This window comes from Cynoglossus semilaevis, chromosome 8, assembly GCF_000523025.1.
Source record: "Cynoglossus semilaevis isolate Cse_v1.0 chromosome 8, Cse_v1.0, whole genome shotgun sequence".
Lineage (NCBI taxonomy): Eukaryota > Metazoa > Chordata > Actinopteri > Pleuronectiformes > Cynoglossidae > Cynoglossus > Cynoglossus semilaevis.
In genome coordinates this window covers 2,852,920-2,867,222 of record NC_024314.1, presented here as the reverse complement: position 1 = coordinate 2,867,222, position 14,303 = coordinate 2,852,920, and the positions used below count along the sequence as shown (strand labels likewise).

Below are 14,303 nucleotides of genomic sequence, written 5' to 3'. Positions count from 1 at the left end.
CACGGCTGCAGATTCAAGAAATTAAGTCATAAATCTTCATCCCTTACCTGATGGTGCACAACCGAAAAGCACCTTCTGTCCTCCTGCTGTTTGAATATTTGCTTATTCTCATCTAAACTCTTTAATACACTCGTAAAATGAACAGTTCTGTTGATTTTACAGAAAAAGTAACAGTTATTAAGCATGCTAGAGAAACGTGTTGGTAAATGCACAGGTTGTATGGGATCCATGGGAAGACAAGTCAGGTCCATGAATAGAAGCTGGACACTGTCTGACCAGAGATGATAATCACAGATGAACTCAAGTGAGAAAGTAAAAAGACGAGATGGAGAAGAGGGAGAGGGGCAGTGATGAGAGTTGGCAACATTAAGAGGGGGAGAAGAGCTGGGGGTGGAGTTTGGTGGGCTTTCAGTTTGCCTGGCAACAGTGGTGACAGAGAGCGAGCTGCCAGTGAATGAACTGATGAGACACAGAGAAGAGGTTCGTTCAGAACTGAAGATGCTGCAAGAGTTGGAAGACAGCTGAAGAAAAAGTGACAAATGAAAGAAAGTCTTGGAAAAACCACGATTATGTCTGTAATAGTCACATCTTTTTTGTTTAAAGAAGGGAATGCCTACATCCTACAACATGTCTATGGCAAAGGCTTTTGTTTTGGCCCTTTGACTCTGACCTTGCAGACTCGGGCCACCCTGGACACCTTGGTTTGGCTCGGGTAAGTAATCTGCTCCTGGCTTCTCTCCGTGAAGAAGAAGTAAATCTTGTCATCGTCACCGATGGAACTGTTGATGCTCTCCTTCAGCAGCACAGAGCCCACAAAATCTGCCTCTGTGACACACACACACACACACATTGAGCTTTTAGCACCAGGAAGTGTCTCCTTGGAAACTAAGTGTGGAGATTTTAAGTAGTTTGGTCTAAAATAAGGAAGTTACAGCTGCAATGCAGTGAAATTTTTATGGTCTCTAAACAGCTGCGATTTTAAATGTCAACGTCAACTTTTTAAACATCTTATCGACCACTAACACAAAGTTGGAGAAAATCACACAAACAACTGTCTGGCTGCTACTCCTTTTTAAGTACCAGTGTTATTTGTCATGTTTACCCAGAAGCCATCGGGTCGGAGCCTCCTCTGTCCTGAGTGTGGGGAAAGGGAAATTTCTGCGCACGTCTGGAGAGCTGCGGAACTCGTATTGAGAGGCTGTGAACATCTCGCCATCTGGTTCAAGAGTAGGACACAAGAGTGACATCATCTGGTCATCTGGAAGTCAGCCTCACAAAGAGAATATATATAATATATAAATGGTAATTTGACACAAGCAACAATTAGATGTTTCATTTTTAACTAAATTAGGAGGAAGAATAACAAAGGAGGAAGACTATCAAACAGTATTTTGGGGCATGACATAATAATGGAAATCCATGTTGTCCATGTCCAATCCAAAGACAAAGCTGCAACACCGGCATCAATAACACTTACAATACCTTGTCGTTAACACTGGTGTAGTTAATATAATATTTCCATGTCTGTTTATTGTTCACTTCACTTGTGATGATCCAATTTATTCATGGAACTTATTGTAGCCTGGGTTCCCAGTAAATGGAACGCTGTACCTTTAAGGGCGGTCAGTCCTGGTTGTTATGTTTCCAAGTTAACACCAAGTTCACTTGCTGGTGTTTGTATTGGATGAATGAATGACACATGGTCCAAAAGAGTCGGACAAAGGAATCTTTGGGCCAGTGTGCATTCTTCTATAACCCCGAGATCAAACATCTTCACCAAATCTCTCTACATCATCATTTACAAATACAGATTATGTCCATGACTGCTGGTCCCATAAGTAGATGTCTGCACATCTAAATCCCTTTACTAAATGAAAATACATCATTTGATGAATCTTTTTTTGTTTGACAGCGATATTTGTTTGACAGATTGTCCTTTTACTATCTCTTGATCTTGAATAATAGGTTTATTTCCAATTGCACAGGTAAATACTGTATATTTGCTGGGAAAGGAATGTCATTTTCTGGTAAGACTAAAGTAAAGTGTGGAAAATCATACCCACAAGGAGGCCTGTGTAGCCCTTGGCTGGATCATAAGGACACCTGTCTCTGCCCTCCTCAAAGCCTAAGGAGAAGTTGAACCTCTCTATGTCCTAACAGAGAGAAAGACAGGAGATACAGTGGGTCAAAGGAACTTTGTATTTACTCAGCAGTGCAAAATATTACATATCTATCACAGCATTTAGAGTCTTACAATATAAGCACAAAGTGGTTTGAAGGCGTTTGTTCCACAGACGTAGAGGTGAGTCTCATTGTACCGCTGCAGGAAGCGAATATGGTTGTAACACTCTGTCTGCAGAGAATTTTGAAAGAAACAAAAACAAAAAGAATCAGGACAGAAACATATCTGGTCTTACAGCACATTATTACTGTTATGGACTGAATAATGGGGTTTTGTAAATGGGTCACCAGTTCAGTTCTTAGAAAAGACAGTAAAAGTGGACTGAGAAGTGACTAAAAGATGTGTCAACTTAATTTTCACTCCAAGACAAAACTCAGCGCCACACAGAGCAGATGTGTTTCATTGATAAGATCAGTGGGAAAGACTGGAGACGGAGCTGCAGCCTCGTACCTTGTTGTCTCTGCCTTTGCTGAGACACTGTTTCTTCTGCTCAGGCGAGGCATCCCAATTAATCTGCAAACAACAGGGGTTCATCGGTGGGAATCAGTTACATAACAAAAGAGAGTGAACAGATGAAAAGGGTCGGTGACAAACAGGAAGAGGAGAAAAGGAGGACAGCACACGTAGACTTCTGTCTGTGTCACTGAGCTCCGAGGCTCCTCTGTAACTAGCCTCGACAACTGTCGGGTGCATTTAATCCCATATCCATAAAATTGGATGCCCACAGTGGGATTTGCTCAATCTGTTTACGACTACTATTAGCCGGTCCTCTTTTAACACTTAGATAATAGGGGGCAGCAAACACTGGTGACATGGGGTTTCCTGTTTCTTTGTTCCCACTGGTAATTATGTGCCTCGCAGCCTGTTGGCACTCACTGTGAGGCTTGCAGGTGTGGAGATGTTGGAGACGTTGAGAGCGTACAGAATTCCTCTGCCTCCCACGTATAGCAGCCCGGGCTCCTCCTCCAGCAGGAGGGTGCTGTAGTTCTGGGAAGAGCCGGCGAAGTGAGCGCTGCCCAGCAGACCTGGGGAAAAGGCAAATTCAATGATTTCTATTTTGGATGTTTGGATATGTTAGGAGTTACACCTCTGTTATCGCCCCAGCTGGGGTGAGGTACACCTCAAAAGATCGCTAGTCCATCACAGGGCCTCATCTGGGACAAACAACCCCAGACAAAGTCAAAACACAAATATACAAACAATATCAGGTCCCTTCATTCCATCCACATTGGGTCAATATTCCCAAGCAAATTCCCCGAGAAATAATGAATTAGGAATAACATGAGGTGATAACGGCCAAGCTGGACCTTGGCTGTTATTTTGTTTTCCAACATGATCACAATTAAAATAGCACTCATGATATAATGAGCAGCCTTCTCAAAACCCCTCAGCAAATTCTGTACATACAGTGAATTTAAAGTAAATAAAAATACAAGGTACAATTTTATAGGATGGTAAAATCTGGAGGTGGTTGTGAAGGCACTTGGATTTTCTTGCCCAAAACCTTAAACTGAACATGCACAAATGCATGGAGCTAAAATACAACGTTTCTGTGTGTAAGCAGTGAACACTGCAGTGATGGGTAATAACTCACAGGTGGGAAGGATTGGAAACAGGTGTGTAATCAGGAAGGCAGGAAACAGGGCGGGGACAGGAAGTAAAACAAATGATAGCAATAATCTACAAAATAAAAGAAAGTAAAAACCGAGAAACAAAGATATATAGCAATCAAACATTTAGTGAAGAGAAACCTTTCCACAGGGAATAGTTTGACACGTTTAGTGTGTCTTTATAAGGATGTGATCCATCAGTGCTCATTGAAGTGAGTGCTGTGTGATGTCTTTGGATGGAGGCAGCAGAGAAGCCAATTGGCAGAAAATGTGGCCCAGTACTGCCAAATCAGATCAGCAGTGTGATGGCATCACATCATCACCACTGCTGTGTGTGTGTGTGCAAGTAATGGAAAAGAAAGGGTTACAAAGGAAATGGGTCAATTTAACACAGTTGAATCACTGACGTGTTTCTACTGTTTTTGGTGCCACAGCGTTTGTTCAAACACGACGAAGTATCTTCTGTATCTGGTGCAGTAAACAACCTGGCCTCACACCACAGAAATGGGAGCATGCTGCTGCGCTGCTTTGAGGCAGCAGAAAAGAGGACATCATTTTTACTGCTCTCTTTGGGTGGAGGTCGAACACCCACCGAGCAGAGCAAATGTACAGAAAAAAACAAACAAGAAAATGCCAAAAAAGAAAAAAGAAGAAGACCAGCTGCCATTATGGAACGGCAGAATAATTCAAGGAGATGAGCAGGTCGATCTGTGCACATCCTCTCCTAATGAAGTAAAAGACAGTAGATTCTAGCCCTCAGTAATCAGACCATCTATATTAGTCCAGCGGCTCATTGATTTGCCGTAGTGTGAGGCCTGTCGTCATCAATCTGTTCTACTGGTCATTATAGCACTGATGGAGCAGGAAAGGTCTGGTGCAGATCAGGTTGCTGAGCGCCTAACTTTAAATAATGTGCTTCAGAAACTTAGTTTAACTTGATGCTGGATACGACATATAACCAGCATCAGTGGGAACTTCTATACAACAAGTAATACACACATTAAAGCCACAAAACCACTTTAATTTTTAAGGTTCTGCAAATGAGTTATATTTTTCATGAATGACTTTAAAGCTGTATGGTTATGTTTTGGTTCCAGGGAAGAATGCAATACTCAGTCTATGAATAATTAGAATTTTAGTGGTATTTTAGACGGTCAATAAAAATCACTGCTGAGGAAAAAAACAACAACTAAAAGACATTAAAACAACACTGGGTGTCTACAAAGAGAGACAAACGAGCCATAAGGAGGAGTCTGGAACACAAGTTATGAATATAGTACTGCATAATAAAGTCCACATTTGGACGCATTACAGAATCATAAAACTGAGCCCAACAACTTTTTTTATTGTTTGTCATAATGGTGCATCAGTTGGTGATTTTACAGTTGATGGCAAAATATTAGACTTTGCTTTATGCACTTAGCATTATAGAAGTAGTACTTTAGGAAGTACTACGACTATAATACCACCGTGCCTGCCTGTGGTGTGTTGAGCAAGAAGCATACTGAAGTGATTTCTCCTCAGGAATGAGGTCTGTATGTTTACCATGACAACAAGGTGATTCTTCTCTTGATTGAAAACATCATTACATTTACTCATACTTTTATCCCCATTTAGAAAAAACGGGAAGTTTGCCATGGAGTCCCTCACCAAGTTTGATCTTTCATAACACGTTGTTTTGGAGTTCCCCAAAAAAAATCACGAGGAGAACTCTCTTTTCTCCACATGACCCACTCTGCTTGTCTGACAGTCACATGGTCACACGGCGAGCACCGACTAGAAGCAGCATCAGTGTGCAGTTTTCCTTCTCCACCTACGTCCTTCCTGCCTGTCTTTCTGTGTGTCTTTCTGTATGACAGCCACATGACTACAGAGATCTTCTCCCTGGTCAATAATTAGGTTATTATCATACTGGTTATGTAACAGCTGTCAGAATGAATATATGCATGACAGCTGAGAAAAATGACTGCGTACTGTACGTAATGTCACATTAGCTCACTGTAGTGGAAACACCACCAAATTGACTTTCTTGGTGTAGCAGTGATGTGTGGAAACTTCTTTGTTTTTTCCTTGCATTTTTTGAGTAGTTAGTTGAGACAAAGCTGGAAACAGTTTGTTATAATCAGGACAGGGCTGAGGGATAGGTGGTGACACAAAAAGCTTTGGAAATTAGTGAAACTAAATTTATTTTAAGTTCAAATTTGCAAAGAATTAATCATAATTTAAATATGGGTCATGAATAATTAAAATCCATCCTATTTAGGAAATAAAAATAATAAAAATAAAAATATATTTCATATACACATTCTGAAGTAGTTACTATAGTAACGTTTTCTGAATGTAAACTCTCGTACAGATGTTCCCCAGTTCTGTACAGATAAAGAAAATAAAGCAACAGAAATGGAATAATAGTCAGACTCCTACATATTATCTATACAGAGTCGGGTTCAGTCAGATCTGAGTGTGAAATGATGAGCGGTTCCAAAGGTCAACACACCCTGGAGGGGGTGAGTTCACCAGCATGACGCCTTCTCCCTCAATCAGTGTACACAAACAAACAAACAAAAAACTGTTCATACACAATCTGTACAATGGAGGGAAAAGTAACAGGGTTCTGGAGGTACCAGACTAGAATACAAAAATGTGCAGACAAACATATAAAAAGCAAAGCACAACAGCATCTCCATCAGAGGAATACTAAACATCAGGATGCAGTGAAAACAGTTACGTAAACACAACAGAAGCCCAAGGCTGCGGTGAGACTTTGAATTAGTGAGTCATCCCAGTGACCAAAAGCCTCGGTTTTTCTATCTAATAAAAACGCTGGTTGTGTGACATAACATGCACAGAGCTGCTGAGAAGGACATGGGCTGACGAGCCTGTTGTCCCTGGTTCCAAGGCAGCAGCAGAACCTTGCTCTCAGATCTGGAGTGACGTGTTTGGTTTTTTTGGTTTGTAATGTAAAAAAAACAAACGCTGAGTTTGAACCTGTGTCATAGAAGGGCCATGGTTACAGATGGGCTGCAGAATCAAGGTCTCACCTCGGTGAATAGAAAGAATAGCACTTTTCAGCACAAGTGCATTCTGCCTGTAAAGCTAAGAGAGAATTACCAATGTCTTTCAGATACTACAACACAAACTAAAACATTATTATAAAGCTACACTTGTCTGTGTTCTCCTCCAGGAGCAGATCAGGATGTCAGGCCAAATTAATGTTTTTAATTATAAACAGCACAAAAGTAAAGGCAGAGAAGCTTTTTAAAGAAAGCTGGCTATAATGACCATAAACAGAGTATAATATTGGATAGGAAAAAGAACACAGCATACAATGTATACAGTATAATATGTATTTATATGATGAAATATTAGTATAAATAGCCACTTGAACCTGAAAACATGAACTATTATTCATACAAATGTTGGAGACACAGGGGCTTGGAGCAAAAGGCCAAAAAATGTTTCCCTGAATTTATTTTAGTGGTAATACTTAAATACAGTGTTTCCTTAGATATTGAGCAATATTTTAGTACAAATACTTGCTAAATGTGCCAAAATATACAAGGAGATGGAAAAGAAAAGTAAAATAAGATATCAGAGGATGGTTGGCTAAAACTGTTGAAAGGCAACATCATAACAAACAAAAATAAATCACAAATAAAAAACAAAATCCTTTAAATTCTCCCCCTAAATGTATCTGACTGACAGCTGGGCTTTGGGATATTGTTCAATTTACCAAAAGTCTAGCAAATATTGCTAACAGTAGTCTACAAATAAATGTAAATTCTATCCAAATTTTATTAATTATAGTTAAAGTGTCATTGTTTTTGATAGTTGCTCTGAAAATGATACAAAATTCACATTTGACTATAAATAAAAGGGACAAAAATCATTTCTTCTCTTTCTACAGCTTATATTTACCACAGACACAGAAAGGAGAAGCACAATGTTTGATCAGTGCACGTGCAGGAAGTTAAGGACCTCACACACACACACACTCACACACACTCAGCAGTCAGGAGATGTGAGGAAGGCCTGTTGTGTTTCCATCACAGTGACTCTGACTCAACACTGAGTCGTCACAGCTGCTGGCTCCAGAATGTGTGTGATTCTCCTCAAACAGGGGAGAAATCCTCCATGTGGGGTCGGAGATGAAGATAAATCTGCTGTTTGTTTGTGTCTGTGTGTCTGTCTTCACAGTCACCAGTGCGTAAACTGAGAAACTTGCTAGCCAGTTGACGCACAGTGGCGAGCATGTGACACACACGCTGCAGAAAGATTTGGGAACAGACGCCTGGAGGCCCCCCTACTTCCTAAATGAAATGGTTTGGACACTGAAGTGTTCATGTTAAATCAACATCTCTTCATTTCTATGGTAAAGTTGTTAAGGTTTGTTTTTGTTGTATTTTTTGAAAATCAGTGAACATGTATTTCCTATGCAGTAATACACAACTATGTGTCCAAGTTTAACCCTAAGTTTGTTTAATGTGTCTCAGTTACTCTGTAAGTGCTAATACACACCATTAAATTGGAGTAAACAATACTATTGTTGTTGTTACCACCAGTTTAGCATCACAACCTAACGTTGTTTCCAATTAAAAACCAAAAACCAGTCATTTGAAGCGTTTCCAGACAAATACAACAACAAAGTCCAATTATTAAAGACACATTAAGGCAATTGACAGTGTTAAACCCAACAAACAAAATTACTCCACTTTTAATGAAGTCTTGACCCTTGTCTTTTATAAAAAAAAGTAATATGAATAATAATACATGAATCTAGTCGTTTATTTAACTTCATTCCATACAGATCTGTCCAAAACTGGGTGACTGAAATTAAGCTGCATTGCCCTTTATCCACTAATGAATGTGTTAGAATATTTACGTCACCTTACTATAATAGCACAGTAGTATAACTGCAGGCATTTGACATAACAAGTCTGACCTATTTAGAAAATAAACACAGTGAATAATTGCCTCTGAATGTCAATCTTTTGAATGTGCTAATTTGATTCCTGACACACTGACTTTTCTTCTTAGAGCTGTCGTTTCCAGGACTGTTTTCACGAAGGGGCAACAGTCTAGCCTACAGAACCCCATCCAATACCCCAACACACCGACAGCTGCTGGGTTATTTACATTTGCAGGATTGTGTCAGTAAATGACCAACAGCACGTTGTCACCGTCAGACATCATCACTGTCAGGGTGGTGTGAAATCAAGGCGTTACACACGTCTCTGTAGATTGACTGGTCCAAGACATGGAACGTCATCACAGAGACAACAGTCAAAACTGTGATGTGAGAATACAATCAACATGTACTCTGTTCAACAGGTTGTAGTACACCTCTGGCAGTACTACATAACATATAGGAACAACATCATCTACTACAAAAGCACAATTGTGCTTTGAAGTGTGAGTGGATGAAAATACCTTTTCTATTTCTGTGCAGTGTCAGAAAGCAGCAATACACAACTGGCAGTGCATCAATATTGCACAACTTCAGTTCTAGAAGCTGAGGCAGTAGAAAGCAAACAGAGGAGTTCAGAACACAGTCAACAGTCAATCCTCTGTGCAACCTGTGGCTCCTGGGCCACAGGCAGCTCCAGTGTTTGTTTAATGTGGGTAATGTAACGTAAGGTTTCAATATTTTGGTGCAACTACTGTAGCTGTTACTTGTCCATTTAGATTATTCCTAACAAAGTTTCGGGAAACATGATGATTTGTTTGTGATCAAATGTATTTGCAGGAACACATATAACAGAAATAGAGCATAAAAATACCTATTAACACATACAGTATATATATACATATATACACCCACACACACATATATATATATACACTGTATATATATGTGTGTATATCCATATATATATATATAGTACCTTAAAACCCATTTTGAAAAATACATACATTTTTAATGCAAATTTTACTTTTATTTTGCATATCTTGTTTATTTACCTAGTAGCTAGCAGATTAATAGACAGATATGTTTTTATTGTAAATATGAGCTTCTGAACTAGATAATGCAGTTTTGTGGGGGGGGGTTGTGTGTGTGTGTGTATAACTTACACTGTTATACAGTTTATTCTAATAACAAAGCTTTTTTTTTATTTCCACTAATCATGCGATTCCATTTCCTGTCTCGTCTAGTGACATCTGCTGTGATACAGCGTCCTTGTACTTCCATTTGTACTCCATGTTAAAGCCGTCTGTAAGACGTACAGTAAATTATTATGCACCCTCTAATCCCTGCTGAGAAACATGATATAAATCTTCCTCCAAGTCTCTGAGAGAACATGGAATACAATACAATATCTATGCTAATTCACAACATACACACGTCATCTCCTGTATGACTGCTCTTTCTGCAGATGTCCCGTTGACTGATGTGTGACGCCACATGTGACAGATTTCATTCAAGGTGACCAACCACATGCTGTGACAGCATACAGTCACAACCCCTGCATCTATGACACAAAGGCAGACTTATGATTCTCAAATGACACACACACGCAACATTCTCACGTGCCCTGACACACATCTCTGGGTAATTCTAAAATAGGTCAAGGACAACTTTCTTTGAGGGCAGAAGAGGAAAAATAAAGTCTCAGATGAAAGACCAGCTCTGGCTGCAGCACAGAAAGTGAGTCTCACACAGTGAGAGAGAGGGAAGGAGAGAGAGAGAGGGAGGGAGAGAGACAGAGAGAGAGAGCACAGTACAGCCTGTACGATCTGCAATCTGAGTCTGAGAAGACATGATGCTCAGGAGTATTTTTGAGAATTTCTGACTTGGCATTGTAGGATGAATAAACATGGATATATAGGAACTGTATCCCAAGTGTGTGTGTGTGTGTGTGTGTGTGAAAAGTTCAAATTGAATTCTTCTGGTCAGTTCCTGTACAACTGGTTGGTTTGTAAACTGACTAACCTTTGGAAATTCTCTATATGTTTCTGTTGGTTTGTTTGTTTTTCAAACGAAATCTTTTGTAGAGCTGAAAAGAGCAGCCATTGTTATTAACTAGCTTTTACCATGCAGACTAATATATAGGCAAAGTGAAGAGGGAGCATCAACAATGCCTAAAAAAATGAAGAAAAAAAAACTATGCACAATGTGGTGCATGCAGGGTAATTGCTAGCTGTAAGACAGAGTGCATCTCAAAATTCACCAATTAAGTGATAAGAAAGTGCAGCAGTGATGTGTTTGCTGCCAGCTGGAGAGTGGGTCAGCTCTAACAGTAATAGTATGAGCACACAGCCAACTCCAGAGGTGGTAATGACCTATAAAAGCTTTTAAAACAAAGTTTGGGGAAAATGACAAAAGGACTGCAACAGAGCTTTAACCATATTTGTCATATAATTACAACTGGAACCAACACAAATTAGAATTGATTAGGAGAATTAGAACTAATACAAGACTTCAGAGATTTAAATGTGGAGATCTATCACCTTTACCCTGTAGGGGTCGCTGCATCATCTGGCATTATCCACCTCCATACCTTATCGTCTTTATCTTGTACCAACAAACCTAGCCTTAATTCCACAACCTCCAATCAGCTCAGCCTTTGGCCAGTACTGACGTGGCCATTTCTAATCCTGCCCATCAGAGTGACTTCTCAGCATCATTAAGTCATCTCTGATTTAAAGCTTCAAGTCTTTGCATACTTCCTGTGCACTCTCCTTTGGCTCGCAAAGACAATTGGCTGTTAACCGTGTCACATCCTGTAATTACAGCAGGCACAACTCATGAGGACGTTGTGACGCAAAAAGTCCTCTTTCCGTCAAATTCTGCTTCCAACTCACAGATTAAACAGATCAGCCAATGCACCTCCGCTGCTGACTGATTGAGATTCAGGCCGTCAGGCATCACATCCTCTCATCATCTCGCACTGACTGCAATACACTCAACATCTCCTATGGTGTTGCACCAGAGAGTACGACCAGCACTGGAGCGGGCCCTGCTCACTCCACGTGTCCTCTAATAATACACTGAGGACAGAGTGGAGAGAGAGCAGCGATCCCATCAGTCTGCCCCAGTCACCGTTTTCGTGTCTGTACATATGCAGTGAAGGCTTTGCCGCAGTGAAAGGGAGCCAGGAGAGAGCGAGGGCAAAGGTGAGTGGGTGGGAGATGAGGTGGGTAAGGGAAGGTAGGAAAAGCAGAGGTGCTGACAGTGTGTGTAAAAATTCACAGTATGCCAAAAGAAAACAAGTGTATTCAGCAGTTTTTTCCTGCACAGACACTAATCAAGTCCACTGTGATCAGGATCGTTTTTATGAGAGCCTTCTGTCTATTGTTTCATTTAGAAGTGTTTGCTGAGCCGTGTGATCTAGGACAAGGCTTGAGAGAGGCGATTAATAACTCGCAGCATAAAGGAGGTGTCTACAGGGCCGACCGCGGAAACTGTGCCACCTCTTTAACAGGGAGGGGAGGAAGGAGCTTCAGCAGCATCGAATAAGGACAAGGAGGCCAGAGCTTACTGGTTCCACTGCAACTTAAATACATTTAATGGACAACAAGCCTCCACCCCACTGGCATTGATAGGATCTTAATTATATCCAGCATTATGTTCCTGCCATAGGCTTTAAAACACTGTTTTTTTAATTAATATTTGTTGACAAATTGTTCATTTAAAAAGTTCATCAAAAGTTGCATAAGAATAAATCAGAAATGAAATAATTCTCAGGCAAACCCTGAAGTTACAGACTAATAAGATAAATAAATAATTGTGTTTGAATATTTATATCCAATGAATATTCATTTGCCAAAAACCAAGTACATGCCAATATTTGGTTTGGATGCAGGCACTATCATCACACAACAAACCACAATTTCTGTAGTTTCTTCAAATGCAGCAGTTTGAAAACCTCATTCAATAGATCCTGCACTCGATCTTTGTGTCTCCCTCCACAACTCTCTTTTAGTCCTCTGGAAAATACCTGTTAACTCCTCACCTTTTAAGAAGACAGTTGTCCTGGGAGTAACGTCCAGGTCCAGGGATGAGCTGAAGGGGAAGGCCCACAGCCTTGATAGCCTGGAGAGGAGCAGAAGGGGCAGCAGGAGCAGGAGGAGCCGGACTGAAGTGTGCTCCCCCATGCTTAACTTGCAGAACTGAGTCCACCCAGTACACCAAGTATGACAAGTGTGTGTATAGTTAGACCCAGCAGCAGGTGGATTCAGACTCTCTGATTATCCTCCAGCTGTGGGCAGCCTGTGCACTGAAACAGAAAATACACAGTATGATAAAGTATCATTAAACATGACCCAGATGAGCTTGTTTTAATTTAAACTGGTGGTTAATAATGTTAACCAAAAAAAGGATGGTTATGTTTCCAATCCTAAAAGGCAGAGTTCTTTTTTGTTCATCAAATCTAATTGATTTGTCGTTCACTTGTCATTTCCCCTTCTGCATTCACATTCAAGTGTATTTCCACAATCAGCTTTGTGTGCTGGGCTTTTTAGTCATTTGATTTTACAGCATCAGACCAAGTGTTTGTAAATATGTATATTAAAAGTCTCTTTTAAAAAGTTAAATAATGCACCTCCCGGAATGTCATTTTACACCACACAGCTTCATCTCTTAATTAGCTGTGTGCTGCAGCAGCATGATGGATAATCCAGAGATTGGGACGAGTGCCATCAGCATCGTCTCCACCTGGCTGCTCGTTCTCTGCTCCTCTTGCAGATCACAGGGTCAACACTGTAAATCCTGCTCCAGTGCGCAGTGACACTGCAGAATAACCAGCTTAATCTCCACAGCTTCAGCTGCTGATCATTTGCAACACGAGGAACAATGAGGCTAACGATCTCCCGGGAAGCGTCTGTAGTTTAAGGTCTACACTGTGGAAGTAGCCTAAGGAACGACAGAATGGGAGACAGAATGGTGAGGTGGTACAGTCCGTGAGGGTCTCATCACACTGGCAAACGTGGGCAGAAGAACAGACGAGTTGCCACAATGTGTGCTTTGGTCACAGCTTTGTCATAACATATCTTCATTTATATCTGGCTGTGTGTGTGTGTGTGTGTGTGTGTGTGTGTGTGTGTGTGTCAACTGGGTCTGGGTCTGTTGACAGTCTTGCGTTGCCTCGCTGTTGAAAGCATGGAAACCCCAGGAAGGAAAAGTAAACAGTGCCTTGACAGTGGCACAGCCAATTTGTGTCATGCACGACTAGAGACGGGATGAATTGGACATCACAGCCATGGTATTGTGTTGGTGACTGAAATACTGTACTGATTACTGAGCAGGGACAATAGTTTATTCCTGTTTATTGATCCATTATGTTGGGCTTGACATTTATCTGCAAGGACATTTAAAGCTATGGATTCTGCTCAGTGATGTATTGACACGAGTTTGGAATCAACAAATACAGAATCAATATTAAGACTCGAGCAGAATTCTGAGCCACATGCATAGCATTGTCATATGATATTTATATATTTTCTTTTCTTATCCTCAAACATTTTCCCCATAGCTGAATTATAACTTGTACATCAGAAGTGTGAGTGGGCTG

General features: G+C 40.6%; 1 protein-coding gene across 1 annotated transcript in view; it reads right to left on the bottom strand.

The window, feature by feature from the left end:
• Nucleotides 1–14,303, bottom strand: part of sema4gb (sema domain, immunoglobulin domain (Ig), transmembrane domain (TM) and short cytoplasmic domain, (semaphorin) 4Gb) — a 29,631-nt gene that overhangs the window by 13,360 nt on the left and 1,968 nt on the right. The window contains exons 2-8 of the mRNA XM_017034123.2: nt 12,747–13,010; nt 3,059–3,207; nt 2,633–2,695; nt 2,255–2,353; nt 2,060–2,153; nt 1,103–1,216; nt 671–825 (exon numbers count right to left, since the gene is read on the bottom strand). Of these exons, the coding sequence (XP_016889612.1) occupies nt 671–825; nt 1,103–1,216; nt 2,060–2,153; nt 2,255–2,353; nt 2,633–2,695; nt 3,059–3,207; nt 12,747–12,888 (816 nt within the window). The 5' untranslated portion in view covers nt 12,889–13,010. The remainder of the gene's footprint in view (nt 1–670; nt 826–1,102; nt 1,217–2,059; nt 2,154–2,254; nt 2,354–2,632; nt 2,696–3,058; nt 3,208–12,746; nt 13,011–14,303) is intronic.